The following is an 11,135-nucleotide window of genomic DNA, read 5'->3' on the forward strand; positions in this document are numbered from 1 at the left end:
ATTTCCACCTTATTACAACTCTACCTAATGTCTGACAATAACATCGTTTCAGTAGTTTCAGTATCAGCAAACCATAGAACGTCACATTGATTTGATGTTTTAGCAGCTACGTTGTGTTTCATTTTTATAACACACTGTGAACTTGTATTCAAGGTGGAGATGGTGAACCCGATGAAGAATAAGAAGTGCAACCACCACTATGATGAAGCAGCCATACTGGGCCTGATCAAAACAAGACACAACCAGAAGAAGAAATGCGGTAAGACGCTCTCACTCGGAGGACTGCTAGGAAGTAGAGTCAGGTTTTTGCAGCAGTAAACAACTCGGGACCAGCAGCTCACATTTACTTTATTACACTGCTTTGATGTTGGGATGAAATTCAATGTGGTGGCTCCTAAAGGAACACTGATGAAATCCCAGTTGTGGTGTATGTTGTTATCAAAGACACCTGCCTGTGGTCTTGAGTCCTGACTGTGGTCACGCCGTTCATGCACAATTATAGCAGCAATGCTCAAAACGGCCTTATTGTGATTGTGTGACTGATGAAATGCAGTTTATGAGGTAACTGTTATTATTACTGCAGAGATTTATTTAACTCACGCTTGCTCACATTTGTGTGAATTAGCATATTCTATTTAGTGTTTAGACCCCCTTTAAACAACCTCTCTCTGCCCTCCAGCTGTCCTGTGGTGGGCTGTGGAACACAGATGTGAAACAGTCCGACCTGATTCCTGACCAGATCCTGAGGAGGAAGATCCAGAGCGAAAAGAGAAACAGCAACCGGACGTAGTACTTTTATCTTTTTACATTTTGATTGGCAGAATCATTCATCATAAAAGGGTAACTATTTGTATTTTAAAGGCGCAGTGTGTAGGATTTAGTGGTCTCTCTCTAGAGTCATTGTTTGGTTTGTCCGTTCAGGGCTACTGTAGAAACATGGAGGACTGTGAAGAGGACCCCGCCTCCCTATGTAGATATGAAGGACTCATTCTAAGCTAACAAAAACACAACCATTCTTAGTTTCAGTGATTATACACATAGTTATGAATATTATATTCCATTTTCTGCCTATAAATCCCCCTAAATCTTACACACTGGCCGTTTAAGAAGGAGCATGTTGTTGGCAGTATTCTGAGACAGTCCTCGGTACTCAGTTGTAACCAGTTTGCTGCTGTTCATGGAAAATTTCCCAATTTTCTATTCAGAGATTTGTACCTGATGAATAATCTGCTGTCCGGTTGATTTAGAGTTTATTAAGTGATGCCTGTTTGTATGTCAGCTGGAGCATTTTTTGTTCACTGACTTGTTGAATGTGAATAAAAGCTGCAGACCTTTTTCATAAATGAATTCTACTGATCTTGTATTTGTATTTGGGAGTGTGGGTAGATAGTTTTTCTCTTATCTTTACATGATGCAGTAAGGTGACAGAACCACAAGAGAGCAGTGTCTGCATGAGGACACAGAATTTATGTTAAGGAATTATTTTTTCATCTCTGGATTATAAATTCTCCGCTCCAGGTATGCAGGAGGATTATTAGAGTTGTGACTACTACTGGCAACTATAAATCAAGGAAGTGCTCATTTGAGTCTTTCCTCAGGTTAGTGAGCACATACGCGTATGAACTTTAATCTGTGAACCAGGGTTGATTAATATTGTAAATCTTGTAATATTAATGTGACTTGTGATCCTCCTTTTTTAAAATAAGATGTTCTTCTAGTTGTGGATAACTGCAGTAGGATGCTGGAGACGCAGCTCTGTGAATTGAGCTGTAAACAACTCATTCTTAAACATCTGCAAGAATGCACTTTGCACTTTGTGTGATGAAAACGCCTCCTTCCTGCCGGCTCTCGCTCCTCGTGAAGGGTCTTTGTTCCAGAGAGAAACAAACAAAGGCTGTGTTGAGATGAAACTAGGTGAAGCTAATCTTTTAATAACCTTGCATCAGGCATTTTCAAAAAATCTCTAATTGCTCTTCCCCTCCAAAGATGTGCGTCACGCAGCACTAAGAGCATTTAGCCTATGAAGATATTAACTGGCAACAAATGACGGAGAACGTTGACTCATTCATGTCTCCACTCTACTTACTCTGAATTAGCATTCTGAGAAGCTAATCGTGTTTACTGCACAACATGTGAAGTCACAGGTAATTTAACAACAATGGTTCAATTTGTGGAAAGTGCACGCAAACATCAGCGTTGCATTCACCGTATCGCAGGCAGAGAGCCGGTAAGCTGTTTCTTTGGAGGGAAGCAGAGCTGTAAAGATCCTCAGAAATTCAATCACAGTATTGTACAGACATGCAACGCTGAGAGGAAAAAACACCAATCAATTCCCCGTAGATGTTTGCTTTCTTCTGGTTCTGTTTGATCTGGAATTCACATTCATCTGTTCAAAAGCTCCGAGGAGAAGGTGTAATGGCTGCCTGAGACAACTGTAAGCCTCAATATCTGGCTTGTCCAAGGAGGATTTTACCTTTTGGCAGGAAGTGAGCGTTCTAGTCTCACTCGGTGGTGTCGAGGAGTCCTGGCTCAGAGCTGGATGGAGATGGAGATGGAGATGGAGGAGGACAGCAGGGCTCAGATCAGAGTTCTGGTTTGACTCAGGTGTCATGCTTCTCTCCCACTTCCTTTTGGCGCTCCAATCCAAACAGTTTTGACACCTAAATAAAAAGAAAGGAGTCTGGTTTATTGTGCCGTTGACACGCCGTCCATAACCCCCTCTCAAGTGAATGAAACAGTTTCCTTTAGACCAAAGTGAAGTTGTTTAAGACTGCTGTGATACCAGATCTTTAAAGAAAGTACTACAGTACTTGATGTAACTCTACTTCTTGCATGATTAACCTGCGTTAGGATTCTTGTGTTTCCTACTCATGACACTTGGAATAAGTCCTTTCACTAACATTTTGACACGGTCAGCATTAAAATCACAGGTGTAAATAATAAAATGGCTGCGTTGGTTTTCAGGGTCCTGTTATTGTGCATGGTGGCTCGCTGTCACACTGTCATGACTAAATGGACATTTGAGTAGAACAGAGGAATTGTTAATGTTTAATTAGTAACACCTGTGCTTCTCCTGCTTTGACAAGTCAGAATGTCCTGCTGTAAAAAGAGGACTATACTGTGAAGTTTAATTTCGGCAGAGTGCCTCTCAGAGATACTTAACGTTACTGTTTCAATATCCCGGCTGGCATCAGTGATGTGCAGATCTTTATAGCTCCAGAGGTTTGGAGGCAAAACGTCCAAATCCAGCGTAGAGTTAATATACAGAAAGAACCGTATAACTCTATAAAGTCGGTTTGGATTTGATTGTATAAAGTTATGTCTGTTTTTATGCCTCTGCTTCGGCGACAGCCGCGGCCTGGAGGCTTTCTGTTTCCAGGTTGTCGTTCATCCATCCGGTCCGTTCTGATCACGATATCTCAGGAAGACCTGGAGGGGACTTCTTCAGATTTGTCACAAACGTCCCGCTCAGACTCAAAGATGAACTGATTAGAGTTTGATGGTCAAAGGTCAACATCACCTCACAAAACACGTTTTGACCATAACTAAAGAATTCATGTGCTAATTATGACAATTTCACAGACACATCTGACAGGATAAAATGATGAAGTGATGATATTTTTGGACGGACGTGGATGTAAACTTGACTGGCGGGTGGAGGCGTACGACCACGAGGCGGTACTTCTAGTTGTTTTTATTTAAATGACTCAACCTCAAGTCCAATAGAACTCTGTTATTTAATAGAAATGTACAGTGTGCTCTCAGTTTTGCAGCTCATTTGATTGTGATCAAATAAAACAACTTTGGTGGTTTGTGTTTGAAAGAATGAAGAAAACTATAGTTTACAGCGTTTAGTGATCGATTGGTAGTATTTATCAAGTCTTTATGATATTGATCCTTAAATTACATCACAAATCCTTCTACATACAACAATATAAAGTGTTGAATGGTGATTTCACTTTTGAACCTCGTGTCATCAGAGCACAAAGCTTTCTGAGAATGAAATAATGAAATGATTAACTGGTTTACTGACTGAATAAAACTAATGATCCAGAGTTCATTACAAAGGAAGAATGTGATGAGGAAGTGGTCCGAACAGCCTCATGGACGTCTCTCTCCTCACATACAGGATCAGTCTGCTACTCCGTTCATGAAAGTTTGATATCTTTATAATATCCTGAACTTTTTAATGGGTTCACACCTCTTTTGTAGAATTGTATGAAAGCTGATATTGTTAATTAAAAGGTATGAATGTATGATCCAGATACACTGTATGCTGCTCTATGATGTATGTTTATGGGTGCTCAGGTTTCCTCCCCACAGTCAAAGACATGCAGGTTTATTGTTGACTCTAAATGTCCCGTAGGTGTGAATGGTTGTCTGTCTCTACGTGTCAGTCCTGTGATAGTCTGGAGACCTGTCCAGGGTGAATCCCCCCTCTCCTTCACCCAATGTCAGCTGGGATCGGCTCCAGCGACCCTCGGCGACCCTGAATAGGAAAAGCGGTTACAGATAATGGATGGATGGCTGTATTGATATGATTTTTTACTGAGAAATATGTATGAATGTATATCTAAAATGTATTTGGTATATTGTGATTGTGATTATTTTGTGATTAATTCTTGTGAAATTCATTAATATGTAATTTAGCTGTTTGGCAATAATGTAACCTGAACATTCATGCCAATAAAGCTTATTTGAATTTGAATTTGAAAAAATTTGAGAAGTGGAATTTATTGTTACCTAATATTAAGTTTTATTTTTATAATTAGATATCCCTATAATATTCCACATCCCTGTATTATACAAAGAAAAAATACTTAATATCTTTGTTTTATTTTCATCTATAGTAGCCTATACCAAACATGTAAAATATATTATTTTAATATACTGATTAAATAGATTTATTACAGTTTTGATATTTTTATAATATCCTGAACTTTTGTATGGGTTCACACCTCTTTTGTAGAATTGCATGAAAGCTGATTTTGTTAATTTAAAATATATGGATTTATAATCCAGATACACTGTATGATGTTATGGTTTAATGACCGTTTGGGATTATTCTCCCCCTTTGAATTACATAATAGAGGTTTGGTGTGTGTGGTAATTGAGAGGTGGGTTTATTGTGACCTTATATTAAGCTTTATTTAAAAAAAAAATGATATATCCCTATAATATTCCACATCTCCATATTATACAAAGAAAAAATACTTTATATTTTTGTTTTATTTTCATCTATAGTAGCCTATACTGAACCTGTAAAATATATTATTTTAATATACTGATTAAATACATTTATTACAGTATTTATTTTGATAAACTCCTTTAAATAATCTCATAATAATCTCACCTAGTTGGTAGATTATTTTTCTATTTATTTTCAGTGAAGTGGACCCTGAATATGTAAAATGAGGTGAAAAGGAGCACTGTGGCTTTAAATGACAAACACCTCCCAGCAGCAGTCAGCAGAGTTCCACCGAGATCCACTGAGCCTCATACTACAGGACACACAGACTACAGACTACAGACTACAGACAGGCTGTACATACAGCAGAGCTCCACATCATCATCATCATCATCAGACTCTCAGCCTCTCAGGAAGGAGGTTTAGGAGAGACAGAGAGAGACAGAGAGAGACAGAGAGAGACAGAAGGAGCTGCGCTGAGCTGCAGGTGAGTCCGGCTGCTCTCCGGAGAGTTTACTGAGGACGGATCTGGAGGACATGAGACAGACAGGTATATAACAGACAGGTAGAGTGGAGTAAAACTGAGAGTAACATGACAGCAGGAGTGTAGGTGACCCGGTGTTAAAGTAAAGCCAGTGATTCATTCTATCAGTGAGTCTGGAAACTCTGATCCAACAGGTGTGTCCAGGTCGCACCTGTTGGGAATGACTCTGCTCTGCTCGCACTAGTTTGACTTGTAGATTGACTTCTAATGTGCTCTGGACTCGATGTTAAAGCTGCTGTCTCGTTGATTCCTACAGGTGGGTGCAGGTGGGTTCATGTGGATTTATGTGGACATATACAGACATGGATTATTGGTGCCCGTCTTCACCGCTTTGGATCTAGTTGAGCCACGCACGCACAGCTGCACGCCTCCTTCCGTCTCCTGCCCGGTGGAGAACAGGTGGAGAACAGGTGGAGAACAAGTGAAGGTGAAGAACAGGTGGAGAACAGGTGAGGTGAAGAACAGGTGGAGAACAGGTGAAGAACAGGTGGAGAACAGGTGGAGAACAAGTGAAGGTGAAGAACAGGTGGAGAACAGGTGAGGTGAAGAACAGGTGGAGAACAGGTGAAGAACAGGTGAAGAACAGGTGGAGAACAGGTGGAGAACAAGTGAAGGTGAAGAACAGGTGAAGAACAGGTGAGGTAAAGAACAGGTGGAGAACAGGTGAAGGTGAAGAACAGGTGGAGAACAGGTGGAGAACAGGTGAGGTGAAGAACAGGTGGAGAACAGGTGGAGAACAGGTGAAGGTGAAGAACAGGTGGAGAACAGGTGGAGAACAGGTGAAGGTGAAGAACAGGTGAAGAACAGGTGAGGTAAAGAACAGGTGGAGAACAGGTGAAGTGAAGAACAGGTGAAGAACAGGTGAAGTGAGGAACAGGTGAAGAACAGGTGAGGTAAAGAACAGGTGGAGAACAGGTGAAGTGAAGAACAGGTGAAGAACAGGTGAGGTAAAGAACAGGTGGAGAACAGGTGAAGTGAAGAACAGGTGAAGAACAGGTGAAGTGAAGAACAGGTGAAGAACAGGTGAGGTAAAGAACAGGTGGAGAACAGGTGAAGTGAAGAACAGGTGAAGAACAGGTGAGGTAAAGAACAGGTGGAGAACAGGTGAAGTGAAGAACAGGTGAAGAACAGGTGAGGTAAAGAACAGGTGGAGAACAGGTGAAGTGAAGAACAGGTGGAGAACAGGTGGAGAACAGGTGAAGTGAAGAACAGGTGAAGAACAGGTGAGGTAAAGAACAGGTGGAGAACAGGTGGATCCTGTTCCTGTGTTCAGCTCTGTCCCCTCCAGCATCCACCTGTCTGTCACCTTTATGGGGAACCAGGTGGAGAAACTAACGCATCTGAATTACGCAGAGGTTCCCACGTCGGACCCGAACGGGTTGGACCCGGACGACCCCGGACCTCGGATCGGAGTCTCCTACATCTTCTCCAACGACGATGACGAGCAGGAGGATCATCTGGACCAGCGCTTCTCAAAGGACGCCAGCCAGCTGGAGAGACACAAGCACGAGGAGAAGCGCTTCGACCCGCAGGACCAGCTGCAGTGCGCGGTGTAATACGGGACGAGATCGTGTACGAGACGGGCAACCGGAGCCGCCACGCACTCCGCGGAGACTCTCCTGAAACGGTGCAGAACCGGAGACCTGCTGGAGTTCGTGTCCACCGGGCAGTACCCCGCCACTGGGCCGATGTACGTGGGGGACTTCCAGGTGGTCCACCTGCACCGGCCGAGATCAAGAACACCTTCCTGACCGATGTGAGTCAGGCAAACCGGCCGGATAGTGAACGGACATCTACCGGTACCGGGCGCTGCCGCCGGAGGTGATCGTTGCGTAACGCGCTGGACCACGTCGGGTTCCGAGACCGGGAGCTCTACTGGAGGAACTCTGAGTGCTTCGCAGCCTGGTGCCGCTTCGGCAAACGGGAGTTTAAGATCGGAGGAGAGATCCGGATCGGGAAGCAGCCGTACAGGTTGAAACTCCTGTTCTCAGAGAAGAAGAACCACGTCTGGAGTTTCCAGAGCCTGGAGGACTGATCATGGAGAAGAGGAGGAACGACCAGATTGGAAAAAGAGGCTGTGATGCAAGAGCTGCCAATCACCTGAACGCAACACATGAACTCAAAGAGGAGGCATTTTTTGGACTGATGGTGGATGCTGTGGTCACCTGGTGCAGGTAGAGTCACCTGGTGCAGGTAGAGTCCACCTGGTGCAGGTAGAGTCACCTGGTGCAGGTAGAGGTCACCTGGTGCAGGTTGGAGCCCTCTGTGATGCTCTGTGATGTTGAGGTTCATCCCGCCAGTCAACCACTGAGAGCTGAGCTGTGGGTTTGGGTGCCACACTGGAAAGTAAACATCTTATGAGGAAGTTACAGTTCATCTTCTTCTTCCTCCTAAACGGGAGCAGAAGCCCTGACCTCTGGGGGGGTGGGGGGGAGACACTTGTGTCATTACTCAGGTGGCATTAGTAAAGCAGGTCAAAAAGGGTCCACACGTTGATTTGCATCTGAAACAAGTGAAAATTGCTGTGACAAATGTTCTCCCTCCTTCTGAGAAGAAATGTGATTTTACACCCTGAACCTGAATGAAGTGACTTGTTCTGATGGAGACGAGCTGCAGCTGCAGTCTCATCATTTGGGGATGAAGTCAGAATTTAATTGTCCCGTAATTATCTTTCTAATCCAATGAATCTTTGCACAGAGGAGCCAGAACCTCTCCTCCTCGGGACCTGACAAGAGAGGACTGAAAGCTCCCGTACAACTCAGGTGGTGGAGATCGATACAGACGAGAGACGACTCTGTTTGTTTTTATTATTGTGTGTCGACCTCGAGGATCCCCCCCCCCCCCCTGTTGCTTTTATATCCCATCATCACCACAGCTTTACCTGCTCACTAGCTTCCACTGATTCACCAGTTTACACAGTTTATTTTTTGGAAAAAAAAAAAAGATGTTTGTATGAAAGAATATGGAAATAAATATATATTTTGAACAGTAAAGTTTTTTTTTTTCTTTTTAGTGAAGGATTTAACATTTAAATGATTTATGGCAATGCTGGTACGAAAGCTGTCAAACCGTGAATCTCAGGAAAAGCAGGAGAGGTTTTATTCTATATTCTAACCAAAGCCTGCATCCTAAACACCAGCAGCGTTGTTGTGCACTGAAAGCAGCCACACCATCATCACCCTCACCATCCAGCTCACCACCCTGCAGGAGGCCACGGCTCTACTGTTTCAACCAGTCACATCCCAGCTTTGTGTTGGTTGTTGTATGGGGAGTGTTGGGTGGCCCTGTTAAAGGGAGTGTTGGGTGCCCTGTTAAAGAGTTGTTTGGGTGCCCTGTTAAAAGAGCGTTGGGTGCCCTGTTAAAGAGTGTTGGGTGCCCTGTTAAAGAGCGTTGGGTGCCCTGTTAAAGAGCGTTGGGTGGCCCTGTTAAAGAGCGTTGGGTGCCCTGTTAAGAGTGTTGGGTGCCCTGTTAAAGAGCGTTGGGTGCCCTGTTAAAGAGCGTTGGGTGCCCTGTTAAGAGTGTTGGGTGCCCTGTTATAGAGTGTTAGGTGCCCTGTTAAAGAGCGTTGGGTGCCCTGTCAAGAGCGTTGGGTGCCCTGTTAAAGAGTGTTGGGTGCCCTGTTAAAGAGCCGTTGGGGTGCCCTGTTAAAGAGCGTTGGGTGCCCTGTTAAAGAGCGTTGGGTGCCCTGTTAAAGAGCGTTGGGTGCCCTGTTAAAGAGCGTTGGGTGCCCTGTTAAAGAGCGTTGGGTGCCCTGTTTATAGAGTGTTAGGTGCCCTGTTAAAGAGCGTTGGGTGCCCTGTTAAAGAGCGTTGGGTGCCCGTTAAAGAGTGTTGGGTGCCCTGTTAAAGAGCGTTGGTGCCCTGTTAAAGAGTGTTGGGTGCCCTGTTATAAAGTGTTAGGTGCCCTGTTAAAGAGTGTTGGGTGCCCTGTTAAAGCAGTTAATGCTGACAATTGTTTTTTGCTCATTTCCACGTTCATACTTGTATTTTGGGAACATGTTTTAAATCTTTAATGTTCGAAAAACACATTATTTCTCTCATGCTGTCCGTCTGAATATCCCTGTCTTCACTCTCTGTCTGAAACGCTCACGTTATAGCTCCCGTCTCCTTAAGACCTCCTCCTGAAAACCCCCCAGTCTGCTCTGATTGGCTAGTGAGATAAATATGGTGCACCTTTAGAAAGGTAGTTCTCAAGCTGTGGTGATGTAGTCTAATGAGCCTGCAATCTGACACAGGAAATCACATGTTTTCTGATCTAGACAGCCCACTAAAAACGGACTGGGTCGTCTTATTTCACAGTTTGTGGGTTTGGTAGAGACTCCAGATACCCAGATGTATGAGCACAAACACTGAGACGGGGGAGTTTTTAAGATATGTCTCCTTTAAAGAATGACTTTCTGGCGTTTCTGCATTATTGGATAGAGAGAGAGACAGACAGGAAAGTCAGGGAGGTGAAGGATGACATGCGCACCGGGCCCTGGGCCGGACTCCGACCCTGGTCACGGCGGTACGGATTCAGCCTTAATGTACACGTTCTGACCCAGTGAGCTACCAGAGCGCCCAGTGAGCTACCAGAGCGCCCAGCGCTGCCAGGTTTGATCTAAATATTTGCCTCATAGCAGCCAGCTCCCCAGAACTACATAAAAATCAATCTTTGTTAGTTTGTGTTAAGGTTGTGTTCTGACTGTGCTGGACGTCCAGCTTTGTTTACACCTCTGCTGACTGAAGATAAGTCATTTTGAAAGTTTAGCCGCAGGCTGAGAATGTTCCTCACTATTTGGCTTTCCCTCCTTCTGCTGGATATTACAGCATTAAATTAAATGAAATATCGGTCAAAGGTGCAGTTTTGTTTGTTTTACACTCGACAAATAGCTGAATCACATTCCCCTTTACGGTTCTAGGTATACAATATAAGAAAGGGTTAATATATACTGTACAATATGGGATCAAATTCCAGTTGATGTAATTTGATCAGATTAAAGTAGTGATGTGAAACGGGCCATGGAAGTAGATTACCAGATTACAACAGGAAGTAGATGCATAATTGAGATACCGGTGATAATGTCTGGAGTGATGTCCAACAATAAGAAACCTGTGAACACTTAACAGGTACGTTCACATACGGAGGCTGCAGCGGATGTTACAGCCGGCTCTGAGCTGGTTCTGAACGGAGAGACGTTGTTGTGTTTCAGAGGAAGCTGATGACTCCCTCACAGCCCGTCAGGAGAGGAGTTACTCTGCCTGGTTTGTTTTCCTCTGCTTATATTTGCATGGAGATGATACCGGAGTCATTTCGCTGCAGGTAAAGTCCCACCGGACCCAAAGCAGCATCATCATCATCATCATCATCATCATCATCAGCTCTAGTACCAAATAGGAAAGCTGCCGGACACATTAGCATTTC

At 43.9% G+C, this 11,135-nt stretch overlaps 2 protein-coding genes across 6 annotated transcripts in view; both read left to right on the top strand.

Moving 5' to 3' along the window:
* Positions 1-1,347, top strand: part of nsmce2 (NSE2 (MMS21) homolog, SMC5-SMC6 complex SUMO ligase) — a 6,787-nt gene extending 5,440 nt beyond the window's left edge. Inside the window, 3 exon segments of the mRNA XM_037785893.1 lie at positions 154-266; positions 680-696; positions 699-1,347. Coding sequence (XP_037641821.1) covers positions 154-266; positions 680-696; positions 699-790 — 222 coding nt within the window. The 3' untranslated portion in view covers positions 791-1,347.
* A 4,079-nt stretch (positions 1,348-5,426) lies between these two features.
* Positions 5,427-9,885, top strand: LOC119497640. Of its 5 annotated transcripts, XM_037785892.1 has the most exons (5): positions 5,661-5,738; positions 5,867-5,897; positions 5,979-6,142; positions 6,402-6,511; positions 7,086-8,725. In XM_037785892.1, exons 1-5 carry the CDS (start codon positions 5,726-5,728, stop codon positions 7,353-7,355), a joined length of 588 nt encoding a protein of 195 aa, XP_037641820.1. In that variant the 5' UTR covers positions 5,661-5,725; the 3' UTR covers positions 7,356-8,725. The 5 variants fall into 5 exon arrangements, 4 of the variants coding, with proteins under 4 accessions (XP_037641817.1, XP_037641818.1, XP_037641819.1 ...); XM_037785889.1 differs by lacking the exon at positions 5,867-5,897 and having other exon boundaries at positions 5,427-5,675; positions 5,989-6,142; XM_037785890.1 differs by lacking the exons at positions 5,867-5,897; positions 6,402-6,511 and having other exon boundaries at positions 5,427-5,675; positions 5,989-6,269.
* Positions 9,886-11,135: the final 1,250 nt, after the last annotated feature.

The sequence above is a fragment of the Sebastes umbrosus genome, chromosome 11 (assembly GCF_015220745.1).
Source record: "Sebastes umbrosus isolate fSebUmb1 chromosome 11, fSebUmb1.pri, whole genome shotgun sequence".
Classification (NCBI taxonomy): domain Eukaryota; kingdom Metazoa; phylum Chordata; class Actinopteri; order Perciformes; family Sebastidae; genus Sebastes; species Sebastes umbrosus.

Excerpts from the sequence above, each read along its gene's own strand:
- LOC119497640 (XM_037785889.1), top strand. The coding sequence starts at position 5,442 with ATGACAAACACCTCCCAGCAGCAGTCAGCAGAGTTCCACCGAGATCCA. Across the intron at positions 5,676-5,988 it reads GGAGCTGCGCTGAGCTGCAG|GTGGGTGCAGGTGGGTTCAT; the intron begins GTGAGTCCGGCT and ends TGATTCCTACAG. Across the intron at positions 6,512-7,085 it reads GGAGAACAGGTGGAGAACAG|AGGTTCCCACGTCGGACCCG; the intron begins GTGAAGGTGAAG and ends TGAATTACGCAG.